The 25,852-nt window shown below is 42.6% G+C and overlaps 1 protein-coding gene across 1 annotated transcript in view; it reads left to right on the top strand.

Moving 5' to 3' along the window:
• Positions 1-25,852, top strand: part of trpn1 (transient receptor potential cation channel, subfamily N, member 1) — a 184,938-nt gene that overhangs the window by 149,122 nt on the left and 9,964 nt on the right. Inside the window, exons 24-27 of the mRNA XM_048528498.2 lie at positions 4,622-4,819; positions 5,585-5,791; positions 6,903-8,274; positions 23,782-23,934. Of these exons, the coding sequence (XP_048384455.1) occupies positions 4,622-4,819; positions 5,585-5,791; positions 6,903-8,274; positions 23,782-23,934 (1,930 nt within the window). The remainder of the gene's footprint in view (positions 1-4,621; positions 4,820-5,584; positions 5,792-6,902; positions 8,275-23,781; positions 23,935-25,852) is intronic.

The raw sequence follows: 25,852 nt of genomic DNA on the forward strand, positions 1-25,852 counted from the left end.
CAGTTTGTCCAAAAATTCAAGCTGCTGCTGTTTGTTGCTATTGTTGGATGATGGTTTTGCACTAAGGCGTCTAATAAAGGATGGACTGCTCTCTGAAACTTCCAGGAATATTATTCTTTGCTGCAGCAGTAGTTTGTTTACACAGTCTGGTGTTTGCGGGAATGAAATGGTTAGCTTTCTCTGCAAAAACCTCACGTTGCAACTAATTGTTGGCTGTGTGTTTGTTTGAGGAGATATTGATAACTGTCAGCTCACCAATCATGATAGTTACAGAAGTGGTCCCTCTATGTTCTGTCCTTGGGATGGTAAAACAGTTAATAACTACATTTATCATGTAACTTACCAAGGCATCTTTAATATGGTGTGACTTTTGGCAGATCAGAAATTTTAATCCTGTGATGACACACTTCATCATCATCAGTGACGTGTGTATCCTGTAACAGAAGAATATCAATGTTACTAGTTCTCAGAACATTATCCAAGTCTGTACATTTGATCCCAGGGAAATCTTCAATATTTAGTTGACAGATCCACACCCCAGGCTTCTCTCCTCAGAATGATTGACTTTAAGAGGGTTTATTAGCATCATTTTGGTTTTTTTGTTTTGCTCCATTATCACAGGGAGTGCTCTCTTGATGTTTTGATGACATTGGTTAGGGATTTGAGAGTTCAAGAATCCTCTTGACAGTGTGGGCCATGAAATGGCTGACATGTGACTTGGCAAATGTTAGTGAATGTGTGAATTGGCAGGCTAGTAGAGATAACTAGGTAGGATGGTATAAAGTTTTTGAGAAAATTTGTACCTCAGCTAATGGTGGAGGTTGCAGACTTGCTTGCCGAACACCAATACCCCACCGGAGGCGCACTGATAATGTTGCCTCGCAGGGCGAAATGTCTGCAAGCAAGCACACCGGCTCAGTGAGTAGATCTTCAGCCTCAGATAGGATGGTAGGTGGCTGAGGTGGAAGGTGGGTGAGAAAGTAGATGGATAGTGGGTGAGGGGGCTGGTGTTCCGTTGGTAAGTTGGTGAAGTAGTGGGTGGGTTAGGTGGTAACGTGGCAGGTGCTTAGAGCAGGTGGGTGGTGTGGTGTGTGTGTAGGCTAGCAGATGAATAGGTTGGTTGCTGGTTACTGTGGCAGGTGAGTAGACTGGCAGGTGCATAGCAAGTAGATAGGTTTGCAGGTCCGTGTGTGGTAGGTGGTTTGGGCGGGGGGCAGGTTTGGCAACAAGCTGGTTTAAGAGGGATTTTCAGAATCAGGGTGAGCCAGTTCACATCAGGGGGTTAGTCGAGTGGAGGGGCTAGTTAGGACTGTGGATAGTGAGGGGAGCCGAGGAGGAATTTATGGGCCAGTTCTGCGTGTGTGGTTATGGGGAGCCAGTTTACAGTCATCCTGGACCAGGGCAAGGTCTTTTTTAAGACTGTAAGATATTGGAGCAGAATTAGGCCATTCATCCATCGGGTCTGTTCCACCATTCAATCATGGCTGATATGTTTTGTAACCCCATTCTCCTGCCTTCTCCTCGTAACCCTTGATCTTCCTACTAATCAAGACGCTATCTATCTCTGCATTAAATGCACTCAATTACTTGACCTGTACAGTATTCTGTGGCAGTAAGTTCCACAGATTCGCACCTGAAGAAATTCCTCCTCAGCTCGGTTCTAAAGGTCATCCCTTCACTCTGAGCCTGTATCCTCCAGTACTAGTATCTCTTGTAGGGGAAATATTTTCTCCAAGTCCACTCTATCCCGACCTCTCAGTACTCTGTAAGTGTCACTGAGATATCCCTAATCCTTTACCATCGATTACAAATGCATTGTCCTCAACTGCTCCTCACATGTCAAGCCCTTCATTCCCATGATCATTCTTGTAAACCTCCTCTTGACCCATGCCAACACTAGTATACCCTTCTTTAGTTACGTGATCTAAAACTGCTCTCAATATTTCAAGTGCAGTCAGACCACCAGAGCCTAATACAGCCCCAGCAGTACTTCTCTGCCCTTGTATTCTAGCCCTCTCAAAATGAACTGCCAACATTGCATTTGCCTTGCTTAGTGCCAACTGGACCTGCACGTTAAACTTAGAACCCTGAACAAGGACTCCTTCAGATTTCCAACGCCTTTCCCATTTAGGAAATACTCTGTGCACCTATTCTTCCTACCAATGTGCAAAGCTCACACTTTCCCACATTGTATTCCATCTGCCATTTGTTTAGCCACTCTCCAAAGCTTTCAAGTCCTCCTGCAGCCCCCGTGCCTCCTCAACACTACCTGTCCCTCCACTTAACTATATGTCCTCTGCAAACGTAGCAAGAATGTCCTCAATTCCTTTGTCCACATCATTAATGTATAACATGAATAGTTGTGGTCCCAACAATGACCCCTGTGGAACTCCAGTAGTCATTGTCTGCCATCCTGAAAAAGACCCCTTTATCCCCACACTCTGCCTTCTCCCATTTAACCAATCGTCTATCCATGTCAGTATCTTGCCCCTGACACCATGGGCTCTTACATTATTTAGTAGCCTCCTGTGTAGCACCTTGTCAAAGGCCTTCTGAAAATCCATCACGTCCACTGGCTGTCCTTTGACTAACATCCTTGCTACCTCCCAAAAGAATTCTAACATGACCCAGGAAAAGTAATCAGGTAACTATGTTGGAAATGCCCAAAGTCTGTGGTGTAGATCAGACTCAGAGACTTTTGCAGAAGACCAAGACGCTGGGCACAGAAGCTCACATTTCTTGGCAGTGCCTGAAGTGGCCAATCCATCAGGACTTTTGTTGGGATTCAACGTGCATCTTGAGCCGTACAATGAATCTCTAAAGATCAGGAGACCAGACTATCTCGGCCATTGTCCCTTATAATCATTAAAATATTCTTTCACTGTCTGCCTGGTTAAAATATGAGATGGTCTCTGCTGGAAAAGATTTGGAAAACTTTTCCTGTTTAAATTGGGAGAAAATGCAAAAGAATTCATACCATCACCATGCCCTGACATGGTGATGTGTTTCAATGGGTGGGCTATGTGTTCTACAACAAGTTAATGTTATAATAACCAGCGTGTTGACCATTTCAAGTTTTTTTTATTGTAGCACTGTCTGGGCTACACAATGTTAGACAAGCATCTGTGCAGGAGACTATACAAGTAAGGAAATTTGTATCAGAGATAATGGGAACTGCAGATGCTGGAGAATCCAAGATAACAAAGTGTGGAGCTGGATGAACACAGCAGGCCAAGCAGCATCTTAGGAGCACAAAAGCTGACGTTTCGGGCCTAGACCTTTCATCTGAAAGGGGGATGGGGTGAGGGTTCTGGAATAAATAGGGAGAGAGGGGGAGGCGGACTGAAGATGGAGAGAAAAGAAGATAGGTGGAGAGGAGAGTATAGGTGGGGAGGTAGGGAGGGGATAGGTCAGTCCAGGGAAGATGGACAGGTCAAGGAGGTGGGATGAGGTTAGTAGGTAGGAAATGGAGGTGCGGCTTGAGGTGGGAGGAAGGGATGGGTGAGAGGAAGAACAGGTTAGGGAGGCAGAGACAGGCTGGGCTGGTTTTGGGATGCAGTGGGGGGAGGGGATGAGCTGGGCTGGTTGTGAGATGCGGTGGGGGAAGGGGAGATTTTGAAGCTGGTGAAGTCCACATTGATACCATTGGGCTGCAGGGTTCCCAAGCGGAATATGAGTTGCTGTTCCTGCAACCTTCGGGTGGCATCCTTGTGGCACTGCAGGAGGCCCATGATGGACATGTCATCTGAAGAATGGGAGGGGGAGTTAAAATGGTTCGTGACTGGGAGGTGCAGTTGTTTACTGCGAACCGAGCGGAGGTGTTCTGCAAAGCGGTCCCTAAGCCTCCGCTTGGTTTCCCCAATGTAGAGGAAGCCACACCGGGTACAATGGATACAGTATACCACATTGGCGGATGTGCAGGTGAACCTCTGTTTAATATGGAAAGTCATCTTGAGGCCTGGGATGGGGGTGAGGGAGGAGGTGTGGGGGCAAGTGTAGCATTTCCTGCGGTTGCAGGGGAAGGTGCCGGGTGTGGTGGGTTTGGAGGGCAGTGTGGAGTGAACAAGGGAGTCACGGAGAGAATGGTCTCTCCGGAAGGCAGACAAGGGTGGGGATGGAAAAATGTCTTAGGTGGTGGGGTCGGATTGTAGATGGCAGAAGTGTCAGAAGATGATGCGTTGTATCGGGAGGTTGGTGGGGTGGTGTGTGAGAATGAGGGGGATCCTCTTTGGGCGGTTGTGGCGGGGGCGGGGTGTTAGGGATGTGTTGCGGGAAATGCGGGAGACGCTGTCAAGGGCATTCTCGACCACTGCAGGGAGAAAGTTGCGGTCCTTGAAGAACTTGGACATCTGGGATGTGCGTCTTCCCTGGACTGACTTATCCCCTCCCTACTTCCCCACGTATACTCTCCTCTCCACCTATCTTCTTTTCTCTCCATCTTCGGTCCGCCTTTCCCTCTCTCCCTATTTATCCCAGAACCCTCTCCCCATCCCCCTCTCTGATGAAGGGTCTGGGCCCGAAACATCAGCTTTTGTGCTCCTGAGATGCTGCTTGGCCTGCTGTGTTCATCCAGCTTCACACTTTGTTAAGTAAGGAAGTGACTGGTTGCATCTTGTTCCAGGGTTCCACACCCCTCCACCTCGCAGCCCAGAATGGCCACACTGCAGTCATCGGCCTCCTGCTGAGTAAGTCCACCTCCCAGCTGCACCTCAAAGACAAGAGAGGACGCACCTGCCTGCACCTGGCAACAGCTAATGGTCACATCGAGATGGCACGAGCTCTGCTTGGCCAGGGGGCAGAGATTAACGTCACAGACAAGGTGGGTGATGAGGACCAAGTAAACCTGCACCCCAGCGTTTTTTTACTGCCTACATTTGAACCTGAGTTTCAGTTTACACTGACTTCAAAATCAATCAGACTGCAAAACAGACAACAAATTCATCTGATGGTTATGCTGATGAAATTCGATGTTCTCCTATTTTCCTGTACACCCATGCTGTCTGGTATCAACAAACTCCAATATATGATGTTCCAATCTTGTGTTTCTCAGTAGGCTTGCATCTTGTCTCTTAGCAGTAAGAGAATTGAAGTGAAACACTACATTTTGATAGTGTCTAGGTGGTTCAATGTGCTTTTACAGGATATTGATTTCTCATTGCAATTCTCTACTGAACAATGGATATCACGGTGGTTAGCACTGCTGCCTAGCTGTGTCAGCAACCCAGGTTTGCTTCCAGCCTCATTCTCCACGTCTTTGCATGAGATTCCTCTGGGTGCCCCAGTTTCCTCCCACAGTCCGAAGATGTACAGGTTTGGTGGATCGACTGCGCTAAATGCAAGGTTACAGGAATAGGCTGGGTTGCCCTTTGGAGGGTCAGTTTAGACACGATTGACTGAATGGCCTTTATCTGCACAGTAAGGCCCAAATATTGATTGTAATAAAGAGAACTACTTCTGCGAGCAAAATAAAATCAGATCTGTGCCATCTTCCAATTGTGCACTTGCAATCGTTAAGTATGGATAAAAATAGATTGAGCTAGAAAGATATTTGAATTTAATTGGGCATTTTCACTGCTTGGTTTAGAATGGTTGGACCCCACTGCATTTTGCAGCCAAGTCTGGTTACCTGGATACAGTGCAGTTTCTGGTGGAAAGTGGAGCTTCTCCCAAGCTGGAATGTAAGGAAGGAAAGACTGCCCTTCAGTATGCAGCAGCTGACCACCACCAAGAGGTGGTGAGCTTTTTAATCCGAAAGAATAATATCACCCTTAAACTAACAGAGGATCGCAAGGTAAGCAGATGAAATGTGGGAACCTGTAGTGTCGAAACTGGAGAGATGCTAGTTACAGTTTGCAACACATTCAGTGCCAGAAACATTTCATAGAATCATTGAATGATGCAGCAGTTGAGGAGGCCAATCTATACATCATGTCTTTATTGAAAGAGCTATCCAATTTGTTCCATGTATTTTCCCCACAGCCTGCAAAGATTTCCCCTTAAAGTATTTCAGAGATAGCAAGAACTGCAGATGCTGGAGTCAGAGATTACACAGTATGGAGCTGAAGAAGAGTCTCAACCTAAACATCAACTTTCCTGCTGCTCTGATGCTGCCCGGCCTGCTGTGTTTCTCCACTCCACACTGTGTTACCCCTTAAAGTATTTACCTGGTTCTCTTGTGAAAGTTGCTATTGATATTGCTTCAGGGTTAATTGCAGACCATAATAACTCTGTAACTTTTCTCCCCTCTCGTCACTTCTGTTTCTATCTTGTCATAAATGCTTCCGTGCATCAGCTATTTTCATGAGGAACATTTAAGGGGACTGGTTTGTTCACACTAGCAGAAAGGTGACTTCAAGGTTACCCATAAAATTTTGAAGATTTTTAAAAGGTATTGCTGAAAAGGTCAGTTCATGAGAAATACCAATGTAAAAGGAAAATAACCTTTTTATTACTGTATGAGGAGAGAGTGCTGTTTGGGTTGCGTTCTGTCAATGAATCATATAATTCTTACACGGGTTTCAGCAGAAACCTTTATGTCTAGAAAGTGGTTATCATGTAGGACACACTAACACAAGGAATGGAGGGAGGGAGTTTTGATTCATTTAAGAGGAAACTGGATAAGCACATGCGAGAGAGAACGGAGTAGAATGTCACTAAATGAGGAAAGATAGTCTGGTTCTGTCCCTTCAGTGTAAAATTGTGAGACGCTGCCAATCTGCTATGACACTTTTAACAATATGTGCCAAACTAAAACTTGACTCATTGTGTAAACGACTTGAACGCTAAGGTACTATATTGTTGCACGTGCCATTATTGGTATGCTGCAGTTCCCACAGTACTCTATAGTTGATTGCCCATTGGAATAACCAACACAATCATTGTGTGCATGATTTCTTTTACAGTTCATCTTTGACCTCATGGTTTGTGGAAAGCTCAACAGGAACAAGGTCATTGAAGAGTTTGTTTTGCACTCAGCTGCCCCCATGGACACTGCCATCAAGCTGTCCCGTGCTTTCAGCATCACAGCTCTGAAGGAGAAAGAGAGATCCATGGAGCTCCTGGAAGCAGCCAAGTACTGCGAAAACATGGCGGCTGAGCTCCTGACTGTGGCATCCGGTTGCCGGAGTGCCGGATACTTGCTCCGTGCCGTGGACCATCGTGGCACCACAATGCTGGACTCCCTTATAGAGTGTGAGCAGAAGGATGTGGTGGCTCACCCAGCGGTTCAGAAATACCTAACCGATGTCTGGTACGGGAACTTGAAGTGGGCCCACTGGAAGATAGTCCTTCTGTTCTTTGTCTTCCTCATTTGCCCCCCGATCTGGCTGATGTTCTCCCTTCCGCTGAGGCACCAGTTCAACAGGATTCCAATCATGAAGTTCATGAGCCATTTGGTTTCTCACATCTTCCTCCTGGTGCTATTTATATTAACCATTGTCTACCCCCCACTCAGCCCAATGTATGAGGGGCGGACTTTGCCAGGCTGGAATGAGTGGCTGTTGTTGGCTTGGCTTTCAGGAATGCTGGTCTCGGAACTGACCCATCCTGGGGAGAGGGCGGGACTAGCGTGGATACGGATTTTCATCCTGGCGTTTTCAGCCATTGCTGTCTCCTGCCACCTGCTTGCATTTGCTTTCCACGACCACGACCGGCTGCACTGCTTCTTCGCCCGAAACATTTTCCTCGCAGTGGCCATGACACTTTGCTTTGTGCAGTTTTTGGAGTTCCTGACATTTCACCACCTCTTCGGCCCCTGGGCCGTCATCATCCGAGACCTGATGAAGGACCTGGCCAGGTTTGCAGTAATTCTGGCCCTATTCCACATAGCCTTTACCATGCAACTTTCCGCGGTTTACCAGCCTGTGTATCCAGCTGTGCTGGGCAGTCCAGCTGCCAGAAATGGTTCGGATTCAGAAGGCAATGCTTACGATGTCCAAGACCCTTTGGATATTACTGTCCTGCTATTTTTTGCTCTGTTCGGTATGGTGGATCCAGACACGTTACCTCCATTGCATCGGACACCTACTTTCACCCAATTCATTGTCAGATTTGTATTTGGAATGTACCTTGTCATGACCCTAATTGTCCTCATTAATTTGCTAATTGCCATGATGAGTGACACCTATCAGCGGATCCAGGCGCAGTCAGACATCGAGTGGAAGTTTGGAAGGGCCATGCTGATCCGTGACATGATCAGGAAATCAGGGACCCCTTCTCCGTTCAACCTGTGCACCAATCTTTTCTATTACATCAAAATGCTGTGCAAACATAGGGGTAAGTCCAGGACTTTCAATGAATGGGATTTATCAAATGAACAGCCCTATGTGTATCAGCCAGGGTTCCTGCACCAGATCACTGGCCTGGGATGGAGAGTGGGAGTGCCGACAAGGGTTCCTATCCTTGATCATAACCATTGCCCTGGAAGCATTGAACACATCCAGATCATGCCAGTCAGCTTTCCTGCCCTTTCTAAATTAGATTTGAGTCCATTGATACAAATTGTGATATCTCATGGTACAGATCATCCTTTCTTTACTTGTTCTCCTGGTTCTTCCTAAAACTCTTCAGTCTCCACCATTTTGGTCTTCATTAATCCCAAGGACGAACAGTCCCCGGGTTACGCGCAGCCCTTTATTGGCTGCTATTCTCCTTACTGCTACTGCTTCACGTTATGCCTTTCAAGAAATATTAGGCCCCACACCCATGCTCAAGCTCCGGCTGCTTTCTCCCAGCCTGATGCCCAGTTCCATCTCAGATCCTATAAAGTCCCAGTTGCTGTTCCTCCATTCTGGTAATTCCATCCCATTTCAATTCTCTTTACTCCTGACTCCAACACACCTAATCTAAGCTTCAATCCCATTCACATCCTAGTCTCTCAATCTGCACACTCCCTCATAATTACTCAAAATTCCTCACCACCAATGCCTTTCTTCCCTCCTGAATCAACACCCAGCCTATATCCAGCCTCAGTGCCCATATGCCAGTTTTCCCCCCAATGCCCCATTTCCATCTAAGGGAAGGTCACCCGACCCGAAATGTTAACTCTGATTTTTCCTCACAGATGATGCCAGACCTCCTGAGCTTTTTCAGCACTTGTTTTTGTTCCCCATTTCAATCGTTATGTTTTGCTGTCTTTCTGAGCCCCGTCTCCACCCGCCGCCCCCACATGCCCAATTGCAGCAATGCCCAAAATGTCTCTCTTTCTTCTAGCTTCTATGATAGTCCCAATAATTAGGGCCTTGTAGATAGCTTCAGACCTGAGAGAGTCCTGATACCCTTGTGAAGGAGTGGACACATGCAGGGGTATAACCTGCACAAGGACAACCTAGAGCCATTGACGTGGCCCAGGACAGGAATTCTCTGCGCTTCCCAAGCTAGACGAATATAGTGAGTGTTGTTAGTGCCCGGGGATTTAGGGAGGAGCCAATGTAATAATTTTCTCCGAGAGCATGAAGTCTACTACTTCAGTGTTCAGTTTCTTCTCCTATAAGGCTTTGATTGCTGTTACTTACTGCATCCTGATCCTAGTAACAAATGTTTCCTGTTTATGTAAATCATACAGAACAGCAAATGTGTTTATGGTAGAGTGATCAGAATGAATTTCTTCTGCCTTGCACGAAGTATACATTTGAATATATTTGTTATACTTTACCTGAACAATTTTAAAAAGGCATAGTTTTAAAAAAATAATATTTTGGATATTTTATAGGGACTCGAGGGAAAAAGGTAATGTTCACCAAATGATGTATCCCTTGGTTAGTAATTAGCATTATAAACCTGAAGCAAGCAAAACTAAAATGCAGTGAAGTGGATCTTGTGCTGAAAGTTGCAAAGGATGCCAAGTGGTGAAATTCTAACCTTCTGGTGAAATGGCCTGTTACATTATTTTCTTGGCTATTTAACATTTTCAGCTTCCTTATTCCTGGCCAAATTGGCTGCTGAGGCAACTTGTTTGGATTTAATAATAAAACCTCAGCTTTAGGTTCACTAAACCAGGCATGCCTCCTACAGGCAGAGGTCAATTACATGCCAACTGTTTAGACCACAGTGTCAAGTAGGTTTTAATCTGTTAAATCAAATGATATAGGAAGATTCATTCACTTAACTTTGAGATGAACCATGTGAATGACAAATCTTCTAGCAGTAAGTTAGAAGCTTCCTGTTGTGTACTCTATTGAACTACTTTGGACTAAATTATAAAACAGGCCAGTTGAATCTTTTCACTTTGGAGGGGGGCCACATTTCAATTTTTCAAACACAGGCAAATAGGAAACTTGGTTGATATGGACGAGTTGGACCGAAGGGTCTGTTTCCATGCTGTACGACTCTATGATCCTCTCAATCATCCTCATTATTCTCAAACAAGTGGCCAAGGATTAAGAACTAACAACATTAGCTCTGCTTCTTAGCCCAACGATGCTGCCAGAGCTGCACAGTTTCTGGTTTTTATTTCAGATCTCCAGCTTCCACTATATTCTGAGTTTGAAGTCACTGGTGTGATAGAGGAAATATCATGGCACATGGTAAATTTCCACAAGTGGCAATCTGATAAAGGCCACATCACCTCTTGTTTTGCAATACTGATTGGGGGATAAATATTGTCATGGCAAACAGGGGTTGCTCTTCTTCAAATTAATGCCATAAGAGCTTTTCATGACTGCGCAAAGGGCATACGGGACATTTCAGGTGAACGGCAGCACCCTCCCAGCCAGCAGAGAAACCTAAGCTTTGTTTTTTTTGAAGCCCGAAAGTGGCTGGCACACCGTCAATAGAGCCATGACTGACATCAGAACTATGCAGGAGTTTTAGTCACATCTGATGTTGCTGTTATATAAATAAGTAAGTTTACAAACTTTATAAAAAGTTTAGTCTCAGAGCTGAACTGGTGAAACTATTTGCTTAAATTTATTCCCAACTCTCGGATGAGATGTTCAATTAATCAACTTTTATCAATAAAATGTCAGATGTAACTCTTAGTTTATAGTTATTCTCTACACAAACTTCATTTAAACTACATATACTTGAGAATGAGTGAATGACATGATTGAATGACAATTTAACATATGTTTAGAAGCCTTCTCTCTGTCGGTTTACTCGAGACAAGAGATAATTGTATAATAAATCATGAATTTATTTTACAGCTACAAAGGGAAAGAAAAGCCATGGGAAATAGAATCTGTGTGTTGTGATGTTGGTTGAGGGATAAATATTGTCCAGACAATGAGGGTTCTTCCTCCTCAAAGTGAAATCACAGGATCGTTTACATTCTACTTAAAGGGCAGATGGATCTCCATTTAATGTCACATCTGAAAGACGGCATCTCCAATACGTCAGTGCTTCATCATTAAGCAGAGAAATTTCAGCCTGGATTTTACCGCCTTGATCCCACATCTTTCTATCTTCCAAACAGGAGGAAGCCGTTGAATTCCAGATTGAATACAAACCAGTATTTTCCAACTCCATGTGTATTGATCACATAGATTGATGCCATGACAATGGGAGAATGAATGGAATAGGCAGAAGTTTTTGTTGTTCCAATTTAGCCAATGGCCCGAGAATGCACAATTGAGAACTGGCAATGTCAGAGTCCTTAATGGTCCAGATTCAGTTTCTTTTAAATTCATTCATTCATGGGATACAGGATTTCATTAGCAAGACCAACATTTACTGCCTATCTATGATTGTCCAGAGGACAGTTAAGAGTCAACTGTATGGCTGTGGGTCTGGAGTCACGTGTAGACCAGACCAAGTAAGGACATCGGATTTCCTTTCCTAAAGGGTATCACAGAGCCAGATGGGTTTTCCCTGACAAATGACAGTGTTTGCATCATCATCATCATCTAATCTCATTATTTTAGAAGATTGAATTCAAATTTCACCCTCTTTATCATCATGGAATTCAAACTGATTTCCACAGAACATTAGAGCCTGGGGTTTCTCGATTACAAAGTCAGCAACTTAACCACTGCACCATCACTTTCCCTGAGTACTTGTGCATTGTACCAACAGGCTGGCAGCTAAAGAGAGCTTCAAAGTATTACGGCGAATTATAATGAAACAATGAGGATCCTTCACTTCCAAAATTAGAATGTTTCCTAATCTAACAAAACATGCCAATCTTTGTTGGATTTCAATCTTACCTCACTGCCAACTCACCTCACCCTTCACTGGCCTTCCTTGATAACTTATCCACTTCAAATTAAACTGCAGGGAGTTGTTGGTGAGGAAACAGTGTGAGACAGGGCAAGACCGTTCAAACAGTGTGTTGTGGAAATCACATTGAACAGTATTTGTCAAAGTGCAATTCAACTCTTAGGACCCTTTTAAATGTTGGAAATGTTGGCTCATGCCCAAATTTGGAATGCAAGGAGGTCAGTGTCATTTCCTCTGCCAGGAGATGCCAGACTTCACAATTTTCAGGTTTTGCCAAAAATAGTGCCGGGGCTTTAGAGAAAATACGAGACAAATTATATTTAAAAACAGCACAGAAAATGAGCAACTGAGCTTTGAAACAAGATGGGGTCAGAAGGTTATGTGACTTTTCCTTCAGTTATACTTCCTGAGTATACATGAAACTGCTCGAGGCTGGGAGATAGCCTACTTATCTGGTCAGAACGTTAAAATGTAAATGACCTTTTGGAATATTCTATTGAGAAGACATTAAAAATGCAACAGCTTCAATTGCCCAAATACTGACAGAGACTGATACACGATGACCCCACACTTTGTGACTGTAAAAAAAAGTCCATAAGGTGAGTGCGAGGAAGCCCCATTATATCATAAGATGCAAATTGCCAAGATTCAAACCCTATTTGCTAACATCAGGGAGCATTTTGTGTGCAAGTACAGCCTCAGTTATTAGTTGGTCTACGAGAGAAGGAAATTACAGAGGGAGGAGATCATCCCAGCAAAGAGCGAACTCTGCCTAGAATCCACTAGGCATAGAAGTGGAGCTAGCTGTTTACTTACTGACTTGAAGAGCGAAGCTAAATCTTCACTAAAGGGGTTCAACCACACATCAACTGGAGAAAAACTAGAAATCTTTTGTTGTAAGAAGTAACATTCTTCCTCATCAGTTAATTTCAGCCTACATTTCTGTGACAATCCAAAAGTGAATCATGAGGCCCGCAATACTTCCAGTTTCTATCTCAAAAAGAGTCAATGGAAAAATTGACATTTTGGACACTTAAATGCTACCTACTTGTGTGTGTGATTGCAAGCGTGCACATGCTATTAGATCCCCATTTTTTAAGCACCTCAGTCAACCGCAGCAATGTAACTTTTTTTACTGCAAAAAACAAGTGGGAAGTAACATTTGTGCCACACAAAAGCCAGGCAATGACCATCTCCATTGAGAGATAATCTACCCACCGCCCCTTAAAATGGTATAACATCACCTGGCTACAAGACCAGGTCAGAAGCTGGGAATGCTGCAGCGGATAACTTCCCTCCTGACTCCCCAAAGCCTGTCCACCAGCTACAACGCACAAATCAGGAGTGTGGTGGAATATCCTTCACTTGCCAGGATGGGTACACGTCCAGAAACACTCAAGAAGCTTAACACCATCCAAGACAAAGCAGCCTGTTTGAGTGGGGCCACTTCCACAAACATCCATTTCCTCCAGCATCGATACTTTGTAGCAGCAGTGCGCACTATCTACAAGATGCACCACAGAAATTCACCAAAGAGCTTTAGGCAAAACCTTCTAAACCCATGACCACTTCCATCTGAAAGGACAAGTACAGCAGATACAAGGGGAAACGAACACCTGAAAATTCTCCTCCAAACCACTCACCATCCTGATTTGGAAATATATCAGTGGTCTTTCACTGTCACTGGGTCACATTTCCTCCCTAAGGGCATTGTGGGTCAACTATAGCATGTGAACTGCAACGGTTGAAGAACGCAGTTCATCAGCTTTTCAAGGACAGCTTGAGATGGGCAAGAAATGCTGGCCAGCCAATGAGTGATTTTTTTTTAAAGAAACAATTTTTCTTAGCATGCAGTTATATCACATTTCAGTTAAAACGTAATAATCAAAATTAGGGAGCCAATTATAAGGCTCTCTTGAGTGAAAAAGAGCAACTTTATTACTTACTAACCCAAAGACAATAATAAAACGTGATTTCAAACATACACCAAAACACATGTACCAAGATTAAAAAGGGGAAAGTGTCTAATAGAACAGGAATTTAAATAACATGTCATTTAACAAGAGTCTTTCTTAGAGTACTGAATCATTATAGTTGAACTTGTGACCGTGTCTGTCTAATTGATGCCTTCTCACACAGGGAATGTGCACAATCATTAAGTTCTCAGTGAACTGATGTTTCTCAGATTTGTTTTATCAACTGCACTGGCCTTTAAGATGATGATAAGGAAATGATAGGAAGAGAGAATATGCCAGTCCTGTGCATATAAAATATTTCTTTTCTCTCTGCTGTTCTGCCTGACAGCTACTGAAATATAGTTAATTTATGTATTCCTTTATCTGGCTCCATTATTCAAACTGAAGATGACAGGTAGCCTTTTGTGTTTGACATGAACAACTTTTCATACAGTATAAACCAAATCAGGAGACATGGCTTTCTTAATGTCTGACTCAGTTGTCTGGTTTCACTGTCATAAGATAAAATTGCAGTTCGGATGATTTTGTTTATTCTGCACTGGTTTCTTAAACTTACTTTAATCATTGAGCTGGTGCTCACTGCAGCCATTTTAGATCCAGATTTATTTCTTTTTAAACCATTTCAGTCCATGATAACGAAGGGTGAAAAATAATAGCTCATATTTTGCCACTATTGTGACAGTGTTCTGTAGGTGTTGGAGGGACATCAGAAGGAGATAAGTGATTCTCGTTAGGAGTGAGAGACAGGGTAGTTGTCATGGGGGACTTCAACTTTCCAAATATTAACTGGGAACACTATAGTTCGAGTACTACAGATGGGTCAGTTTTTGTCCAGTGTGTACAGGAGGGCTTCCTGACACAGTATGTAGATAGGCCAACAAGGGGCGAAGCCACATTAGATTTGGTACTGGGTAATGAGCCTGGCCAGGTGTTAGATTTGGAATTAGGTGAGCACTTTGGTGATAGCGATCACAATTCTGTTATGTTTACTTTAGTGATGGAAAGGGATAGGTGTATACCACTGGGCAAGAGTTATAGCTGGGGGAAAGGCAATTACAATGAGATTAGGCAAGATTTAGGGAGCATAGGATGGGGAAGGAAACTGCAGGGGATGGGCACATTAGAAATGTGGAGCTTATTCAAGGAAAAGCTCCTGTGTGTCCTAGATAAGTATGTACCTGTCATACAGGGAGGAAGCTGTAGAGCGCGGGAGCCGTGGTTTATGAAGGAGGTGGAATCTCTGGTCAAGAGGAAGAAGAAGGCTTATGTTAGTTTGAGATGTGAAGGCTCACTTAGGGCGCTTGAGGGCTACGAGGTAGCCAGGAAAGACCTAAAGAGAGAGCTCAGAAGAGCCAGGAAGAGACATGAGAAGTTGTTGGCAGATAGGATCAGGGTAAACCCTAAGGCTTTCAATCGGTATTTAAGGAATAATAGAATAACGAAAGTAAGATTATGGCCAATGAAGGATAGTAGTGGTAAGTTGTGTGTGGAGTCAGATGAGATAAGGGAAGCACTAAATGAATATTTTTCAACAGTATTCACTCTAGAAAACGACAATGTTGTCAAAGAGAATACGGAGATACAGACTACTAAACAAGGTGGGATTGAGGTTCACAAGGAAGAGGTATTAGAAATCCTACAGAGGGTGAAGATAGATAAGTCCCCTGGGCCAGATGGGATTTATCCTAGGATCCTCTGGGAAGCCAGGGAGGAGATTGCCGAGCCTTTGGCATTCATCTTTACCTCGTCATTGTCTACAGGAATAGTGCCAGATGACTGGAGGATTGCAAATGTGGTTTCCCCTGTTCAAGAAGGGGAGTAGAGACAACCCTGGTAATTATAGACCAGTGAGCCTTACCTCAGTTGTTGGTAAAGTGTTGGAAAAGGCTATTAGGGATAGGATTTATAATCATCTAGAAAAGAATAAATTGATTAGGGATAGTCAGCATGGTTTTGTGAAGGGAAGGTCATGCCTCACAAACCTTATTGAGTTCTTTGAGAAGGTGACCAAACAGGTAGATGAGAGTAAACTGGTTGATGTGGTGTATATGGATTTCAGCAAGACGTTCAATAAGGTTCCCCACAGTAGCCTATTGTACAAAATGCGGAGGAATGGGATTGTGGGAGATATAGCAGTTTGGATCGGAAATTGGCTTGCTGAAAGAAGACAGAGAGTAGTAGTTGATGGGAAATGTTCATCCTGGAGACCAGTTATGAGTGGTGTACCGCAAGGGTCAGTGTTGGGTCCACTGCTGTTTGTCATTTTTATAAAAGACCTGGATGAGGGCGTAGAAGGATGGGTTAGTAAATTTGCAGACGACACTAAGGTCGGTGGAGTTGTGGATAGTGACGAAGGATGCTGTAGGGTGCAGAGAGACATAGATGAGCTGCAGAGCTGGGCTGAGAGGTGGCAAATGGAGTTTAATGCAAACAAGAGTGAGGTGATGCACTTTGGTATGAGTAACTGGAAGGCAAAGTATTGGGCTAATGGTAAGATTCTTGGTGGTGTAGATGACCAGAGAGATCTCGGTGTCCATGTACACAGATCCTTGAAAGTTGCCACCCAGGTTGACAGGGTCGTTAAGAAGGCATACAGTGTTTTAGCTTTCATTAATAGAGAGATCGAGTTCCGGAACCAAGAGGTTATGCTGCAGCTGTACAAAACTCTGGTGCGGCCGCACTTGGAGTATTGCATACAGTTCTGGTCACCGCATTATAAGAAGGATGTGGAAGCTTTGGAAAGGGTGCAGAGGAGATTTACTAGGATGTTGCCTGGTATGAAGGGAAGGTCTTACGAGGAAAGGCTGAGGGACTTGAGGCTGTTTTCGTTAGGGAGAAGAAGGTTGAGAGGTGACTTAATTGAGACATATAAAATAATCAGAGGGTTAGATAGGGTGGATAGGGAGACCCTTTTTCCTAAGATGGTGATGGTGAGCACGAGGGGGCATAGCTTTAAATTGAGGGGTGAAAGATATATGACAGATGTCAGAGGTGGTTTCTTTACTCAGAGAGTAGTGAGGGAATGGAACGCTTTGCCTACAACGGTAGTAGATTTGCCAACTTTAGGTACGTTTAAGTCGTCATTGGATAAGCATATGGACGTACATGGAATAGTGTAGGTTAGATGGGCTTCAGATCGGTATGACAGGTCGGCACAACATCGAGGGCCGAAGGGCCTGTACTGTGCTGTAATGTTCTGTGTTTTATGTTCTCTGTAAGTCAGTCCTGGGGCCACTGCAGGAGATTAAGGGAAATGGACAATTCTCAGTCTTCCTTGTGAGGTCCAGAGGAGCATCTCGTAACTCATGAGGAAATTATCTGAACATCTTCTAATCACAGGACTGTGTGTTACCAAGCCAAGCACTGGAAATCATACCTATGATTATCTGTTGACATTGGATTGTGTTGCTCCTGAAGGAAATGGAAACCACCACATCCTCAGGCAGATGAAAAATGGGCAGAAGTTCATCAAGTTGTAGAAAGGAGGTATTGTGGGTACTACGTGAACTACCAGTGGGAGGTCATTTGGGAATAAGGAAAACTCAAGCCAAAATACATTTTTAGTGGCCTGGACTGCATGTGGATGTGGTTGACTTTTGCTGGCCATGTAATTTGTGTCATGTAATTGGAAAACCTCAGGCAGTGATAAAACCTTAATACCCATTTTCACACTTGAGGATTCTTTTACAAGAGTCTTAATTGATGGCATTGGATTCCTATCTAAATCAAAAAGTGGGAATCAGTATTTGTTGACTATAATGGATATGCCTACTAGATTTCCGGAGGCCATTCCATTTCACAGTATCATGGCTGGTAAGGTTGTAGAAGAGTTACTCAATTTTATTTTGCTAGATATGGACTACCCGTGAAAATACAATGGATCAAGGGTCAAGTTTTATCTCAAAAATTATTCAAGGTGTGGATATCTTAGGAATAAAACAATTCAACTCCCACTACTGACCATCCAGAATCACAGAGAGCGTTAGAACAGTGGCATCAAACTTTAAAAACCATGTTGAGGACTTACAGTTAAGACCATCCAGAGGAGTGGGATAAAGGAATTCCATTTGTACTGTTTGCAAATAGGGATGCACCAAATGAATGTACCAAATTCAATCCGTTTGAATTAGTTGTTGGGCGTGAGGTGAGAGGACCACTGAAATTAACTAAGGAGAAATTGGTGAGTCAGACTTCAGAGATCACATATTTGGATAATGTGTAAATTTTAGGGAAAGATTAAGTAGATTGTGCCAGTAGCATGGTATGTGAAGAAACAGGAAGCAGACAAGAAATCAAAAGTTTGTAATTTTGCTATTGGCGATAAAGTATAAGCCAGGTTTAATGGGCCTTATCAAATCGAAAAGAAATTGAGTCAGATGATTTATTTGATAAGAACGTCAGATAGAAAGTAGTCTCACAGAGTGTGTCATATGAATATGCTCAAAAGGTATTTTGTTAGGGAAGGAAAGAAAAAGGTTACAACACAGAATGAAGAACTAAGTTCAAACAATTCTGAATTGGATATTCCTCAAATTAAATTGGACAATGAGGAAATTCTCCAAAATTTGTATCAATTATTGAGTTAACTTCCAGAGGAAAATCAAAATGACCCGAAAGATTTATTGCAATCACATAGGTGAGAGGAGAGAGATTTAAAAAAGATATGAGGCAAATTTTTTACATAGCGATCAGTTCACGTGTGAAATGAACTTCCTGAGGAAGTGGCGGATGTAAGTAAATTACATTTAAAGATGTTTGGATAGTTACATGAGTCGGAGAGGTTTGGAGGGATATGGGCCGGGAGCAGGCAGGTGGGACTAGTTTAGTTTAGGATTGCGTTTGGCATGGACTAGTTGGACCGAAGGGTCTGTTTCCATGCCGTATGACCCTGACTCTGACATAGAGTCATACAAGCTGTTCAGTTCAACTAGTCCATGCTGAATATGGTCCCAAACTAAACTAGCCCCACCTGCCTGCTCCTGGCCCATATCCTTCCAAATGTTTCCTATTCATTTGTGCTCCTGAGATGCTGCTTTGCCTGCTGTGTTCATCCAGCCTCACATTTTATTATCTTGGAATCTCCAGCATCTGCAGTTCCCATTATCTCTATGAATTTATCCAAATGTCTTTTAAACGTTGTAATTATACCCATATCCACTACTTCCTCAGGAAGTTAATTCTACATGTGAACCACCCTCTGTGTAAAAAAGTTGCACCTCGCTTCTTTTTTAAATTTCTTTCCTCTCACCTTTAAAATGTGCCCCCTAGACTTGAAACCCACGATCCTAGAGGAACAGTTTATTAACTTCTATAAGGTCACCTCCCAACCTTCAACATGCCAGTGAGAAAAGTCCTAGCCTATCCAGCCTTTCTTTATAACTCAAATCTTCCACACTCAGCAACATCCTGGAAAATCTCTTTGGAATCTTCTCCAGCTTAATAATATCCTTCCTATAACTGAGGGATCAGAACTGGACACAGTATTCCAAAAGAGGCCTCATCAATGTCCTGCCATATGACTTCCCAACTTCTACACTCAAAGGACTGAGCAATGAAAGCCAACGTGCCAGACATCTTCTTTACTACCTTGTTTATATGTGATGCAAGCCTGAAAGAGTTACGTACCTACAGACAGGTCCTTCTGTTCTACAATAGTACCCATGGCCCTACCATTCAATGTATAAGCCCTATTATTGTTTGTTGTACCAATGTAAAGTGGGACATACTAATCTGATTATGCATGATGTAGATATAGCAAATGATATCCAGTTAAGCAACACCTTTATAGACCTAACTGTCTAAAGGCACAAGTTCAAAATGCTTGCTCAAAGACAGTATAATCAAAGTGAGTAGCAGAAAATGGAGCTCACCCATAGTAATCATGCCAAAGCCAGATAGTACCCTACAATTATGTGTGGACTATCACAAAGTCAATGGAGTTACAAAATCTGATTCATATCCTATCTCATGTTTGGAAGACTGTATTGAGAATGTGGGACAAGCACATTGTATCTGGCTTTGGTGACACCGAATGGACTATGTAAGTTTAAAGTCATGCCATTTGGTATGAAAAATGGACTGTCCACATTTCAAAGACTAACCAATAAAGTTATTTCAGGGTTACCCAATTGTGCGGTGCAAATCAATGATTCTGCTAATTTTTAGTCACGCGTAGAAGGAACATTTGGAGCATCTTTTGGAATTGTTCGATCAACTTCAGGGAGAAGGCTTGGTGAGTGAGTTGGCAAAACCCCAAGTCACATTCTTGGGCCTTGACACTAGATATGGACAAATGGCCCCATAGGATGTGAAAACAAAGGTTACTGGGGAGTTTCCCGTGCAATCAACAAAGAGGGAAGTACTATGATTCCTGGGATTGGGTCGTTTTTGCTGGAAGTTTGTATTGAATTTTATCCGTGTGCAGAAAATTTCAGTGGATGGAGGAATATCAAAAGGTATTTGACAGCCTGACATCTGTATTAATCACTGCCCCGGTGTTAGCCACACTTAATTACACAAAGCCACTCAAGGTAACTATCGATGCAAGTGATGTGGGTGTTGGTGCTGTACTGTTGCAAGACGATGACAAAAAGATAAAAAGACCTATTGGGTATTTTTCCAGATAATTCAGCAGAAATATTCCACAGTTGAGAAGGAATCCTTGAGTTTAGTGTTGCAACATTTCAACATTTATATTGCCAGTAATATGTCCGAGACAATTGTATATACTGATCATATCCCCTTAAACGTTTTGGGAACATTTAAAGATAAAAATTACAGGTTATTTAGATGGAACTTATTATCACAGCTATTCAATTTGTAAATAATTCATGTGGCAGGCCATGAGAGAACATAATTGCCAACACATTACCGTAACCTTAATGAAGGAAGATGGAGGTTTTCAGTTGCAAGAAAAAAATGAGTTGAGATGGAGTGTAATAGTGAATGTTTGCATGGTTAGAATCAGTGTAATGTATATGCATTGTAGTGTACTAATAATGTGAGGCTAAAGGGTTTTAAAAATGAAGCCGTCTTTGTATATTGATGGGGTTTTTTTAATGGGGGAGGTGTGATGACACTATGGCTTTAAGAGGTGTATTTTGTCCTTTTTTTAACAAAGAAAGGTGAGACAGAGGTTCCAAGCATTCTTCTCAAAGCCAATGAAATGAACAGCTTGTGAGGCCTTGGGTTTTTTTTTTAGTTAGAACAATAGAAGCAGCCAGAAGGAATGGGGTCAAGTACCCACAGATCCAAGATTTTTTTTGTTTCTGCTTTCTACAGTTGCTGGGGTCTTGAAGCTGGACTTTGGAGCTGTTATTCTTCTCTTTGTTACAGTTAAATGCTTCTCTTCCTGCTGCTAGAATTGCATGTGAGACAGACAATCTATTTTCCTGAATTTGCATTTGCCAAGGGTGCATTTATAGGTTGTTACTATATTGGAACAGTTAATGTATCTTCTTTTGTTATGCATTTCAATAGAGTTACAGTTAAACCAAACCTTTCATTTTTATTTTGTCTGTATTTTAACTCTAGTATAAAAATAAAGTTTGTTTTGCTTAAAGCTAAGCAGTTTGACCAATCAAATTGCATCCGCTCTGGTCCATAACTCCATCTTCCTTAAATGAATTGACCAGTACCGTACTTAAAGATTTTTAATGTGGTCTCACCAATGCCCTGTACTAATGATGCACAGCCGTCCTACATTTCTGTTTAATTTCCTTCACAATTAAAAAAAACATACTGTTAGCTTTCCTGATTACTTGCTGTGTCTGTATACCAATCTTCTGCGATTCATGCGCATGGACAGCCAAATCCCTCTGCATCTCAATGATGATTGATCTTAGCCCATACAAATGTCACTATGCCTCAACAAATATCTAAGTCACCCATCCTTTCAACAGAGCTCAAGTCAATCCTTTAATTGAATTAATTGTTTATTTGCAGCTTCTGAGCCTGTATTTTCATTAAGCCATTTATATTAAAGTTACTTGAATCACTTAAAAATTATTCCACTAGGTGAAGGCAAGAAAGTCACAAGAATTATAAAAGGCAGTTCACTACCACTTTCTCGAGTACAATTCGTGATGAGCAGCAAATAGTCAGTTTTCCAGCTGAGCCCACATCCCATGAGTTAATATGTTTAAAAAAGGCTTAATGTTTTGAGTAACTTTTCAAAGGAAAATGAACAGATTACTGGATGCTCTCTGTTATTAATTGATACCTACCTTAGCTGTTGCTCAGATTCTTTTCCTTTATCCTTACACCAACTCTTCCTCCTTCCAATGCAGTCCTCTATGTACTGCCGTGTCAGTCAGTATGCTGCACACACCAATGTTGTGGAAGGTTTTGGGGCGTATTGGAGGGCATCTCTAAAGTTGCCTCACATGTGTTTCAACAGTGCAGTAATATACTCAATATTAACGTATATTGTTTCAAAATAGGGTCATACAATGGCATAAACAGAGAGCATTTCATCCAAATTTCAAAATGGAGATTGCCAGTAGAGGATCAATAACTAAAACATTTATATTTTTAGCCACATTGACCAATGCCCCTCTCCCAGCACAATGACAAGGTGATGAATTCTTTCAAGTCTTTGACCATCACAGTCAGGCAGGAATCTCCCACCCTCTCTCTCTACTTGGCATTGCAGAGTTTGGAGAGTATCTCCTCTGACTATCACTAATTATGGGTTTTTGGAATTCTTACATATTACTTCACTCCAGTCCCTGCTTGTATAATGTAGGCCGGTACCTCAGTGCTGTCCAGGATCCTCCCAATTCAATGTAAAAGATCCCAGCTGCCACTTGGAGAAGGCCAGGGGCTTTTCCAATGAACTAGCCAACATTTATCCCTCAACTGGGATCCTCAAAACAGGTTTAAATCACCATTGCTGACATTGTTGTTTGTGGCATCTTGATTTGTGCAAATTGGCCTGCTGTGTTTTTCAAGAAAACGATTGTGCCTGCTTTTCAAAATGGCCCACCTCTCTCGTTTCACCTGGAACTCTGATGTCTCATTCAGGAGCTAATTTGTGTTCTTCATCTTCAAATTTGCCTCTATCAATCTAGGCCCTCCAGCTTTCCTGTATACACTATTAAATCAGTTATCATTACTAACCTCTCATACATCCCCTCAGGCAATTTAACCCTAAACCAGAATACCAGAAATTCTCCAGGTAAGATCTGACTTGAGAATTTCTATTTCTAGGCTACTGCTTTCCACGTTCTCCTCTCGACCCCAATTCTGAGCTTTTAGCTGCCCACCCTCATCAGTAAAATCAACTTGGACGCTGTTCACTCCTTCCAAACTTCAGCCCTCAGTCCCTCCTATAAAGTGCACCACTGAATGCTTTCGTCCTAATGGAATCACAACAAAATCATTTCCCTCTGCCGATAAACCTGAGTGTTGGAGCTCAACATTTCAGGTATAATGGTTTATACAACTCATCTGAAACATTAACCTGTCTGTTCTCTTTTAGTCTGACCTTCGTTTCATTTTCTGGGATTATTTTAAGATGAGACAGCGCTGCTCATAGTCCATTGGTGACTAGCAATATTCAACAACATCTTCATTAAATCAAATCAACTTGCATTTTCAGTACAGCACTCTTTAACACCAAAATGTGTTTTTTTTTTGTCTTAAACTGTAGGTAAGCTGTGCTCCACTGAGGGCAGGGAGCTGATGAATGAAGAAGATGACCTTGACACAATATCAGATACACACTCTATAGACATGTTGGCACATACATCTGTTGGTTGGATTCGAAACACCTCAAAGAGAACAACGCAAATCTCACCTGAAGGTATTTTTCGTATTATCGTGCCAATGTTAAGTACCAATTTTCAGGAAATAGAGGAGGGCCCAGATTGTGGAAGATTTAATTTAAAATTAGACCTACGCTTGAAAAATATTTAGCAATTGAAGAAAGGCACTAGTGAAGCAACTTTGCAGCAGGCACATGCCATTGATGGTTAACAAATGCATTGAGCAAAGGACAAAAACTAACGAGGCTACATACCTCAGAGTTGGTAGGAACTGCAGATGCTGGAGAATCTGAGATAACAAGGTGTACAGCTGGATGAACACAGCAGACCGAGCAGCATCAGAGGAGTAAGGAAAGCTAATGTTTCGGGCCTAGACCCTTTTTCAGAAAACTGAAGAGTTTGAAGAAGGGTCTAGGCCCAAAATGGCAGCTTTCGTGCTCCTCTGATGCTACTTGGCCTGTTGTGTTCATCCAGCTGTACACCTTGTTATCTTACACACCACAGAGCAGTTCCATTCTCAGTATTTGTAAGCTGTTGATCGTCTTAGTGTTTTTGTTGGCGTTGCTATTGTAACAAGGTGGCAGGTGCAGGAAAATGTATGAAGTTACTCACTTTTGGTATTTTGAATCAAAAAGAAGAACTTTTTTGAAAATGCACGAAACGTGTATATTTTGTTGTTCGGAGGGACTTGAAGTGTACTTGTGCAAAGGAACACAAAGTTATCAGGTGCATCACACAATTAGGAGGGCCAATGGTACGTTGGCCTTTATTGAAAGGAGATTGGGCCATTAGAATAAAGATGTAGTTATGAAGAGAGGCTGGATAGGCCCAGTTTTCTTTCAAGCAGAGAATGCTGAGAGGGGATCTAAATGAGGTGTATAAAATTGTGAGGGGCATGGAGAGGATGGATAAGAGCTGTTTCCCTTAGTCAGAGGGTCAAGAAGAAAGGGCATAATTTTAAGGTGAAGTGTAGGGGGTTTAGAGGGGAGTTAAGGAAAATCCTTCTTACCCAGCGGGTGGTGAGTGTCTGGAATGCACTGCCTTGGTGGGTAGAAGAGGCAGAAAACCTCATAACTTTTAAAAAGCATGTGGATAAGCACTTGAAATGTTACAATTTTCAAGGCTGTGAACCAAGTGCTGGAAAGTGGCATTAGTTTGATGGGTCAGTGCAGACTTGATGGACTGAAAGGCCTCTTCTGTGCTAGAATACCTTATGCAGTTTTAATCTCCATATTTAAGAAAGAGCCTATTTACTTCAGATATGGTAGAATGGAAGTTCATTAGATTCGCCCTTGTCACGAAAGAGAGAGTTGCCCATGAAAAGAGACTGAGTAAATTGGGGACTATATTCTCTGGAGTTTAGAAGAATGAGAGGTGAAGGAATTTTGCAGGATACACAGTTTTTCGTTTAATCATTAACGGGATGAGGGCATTGCTGACTAGGCAGCATTTATTGCCCAGAAGACAGATAAAAGTCGACTACATTGTTGTGGGTCTGGGGTTACATGTAGACTAGACGAGGTAAGGATGGCAGTTTCTTTCTCTAAAGGGCATTAGTGAACCAGGTAGGTCTTTTTGAGAATTGTAGGTTTTTTTGACAATTGATTCACAGTCATCATTAGATTCTTAATTCCAGATATTTATTGAATTCAAACTCCACCATCTGCCACATCAGGATTTGAACCCAGGTCCCCAGGATGTCTCTGGATTAACAGTCCAACAATAATACCACTAAGCCATTGCCTCCAGTAAGAGGTTATTTCCCTTGTCACAGAGAGAGTGCAGCCAAGGTTCATTAGACTGATACAGGGATTGGCTGGACTGTACTATCAGAAGAGATTTCTTTGACTGGGTACATATTTGCTAAAGTGTAGGGGATGAAAAGGGATTGAAATCTAATCGATTCTAACAGGGCTGGACAGCCTAGATGCTGGGAGGATGTTTTCCCTGGTTGGG

The sequence above is a fragment of the Stegostoma tigrinum genome, chromosome 5, assembly GCF_030684315.1.
Source record: "Stegostoma tigrinum isolate sSteTig4 chromosome 5, sSteTig4.hap1, whole genome shotgun sequence".
Classification (NCBI taxonomy): domain Eukaryota; kingdom Metazoa; phylum Chordata; class Chondrichthyes; order Orectolobiformes; family Stegostomatidae; genus Stegostoma; species Stegostoma tigrinum.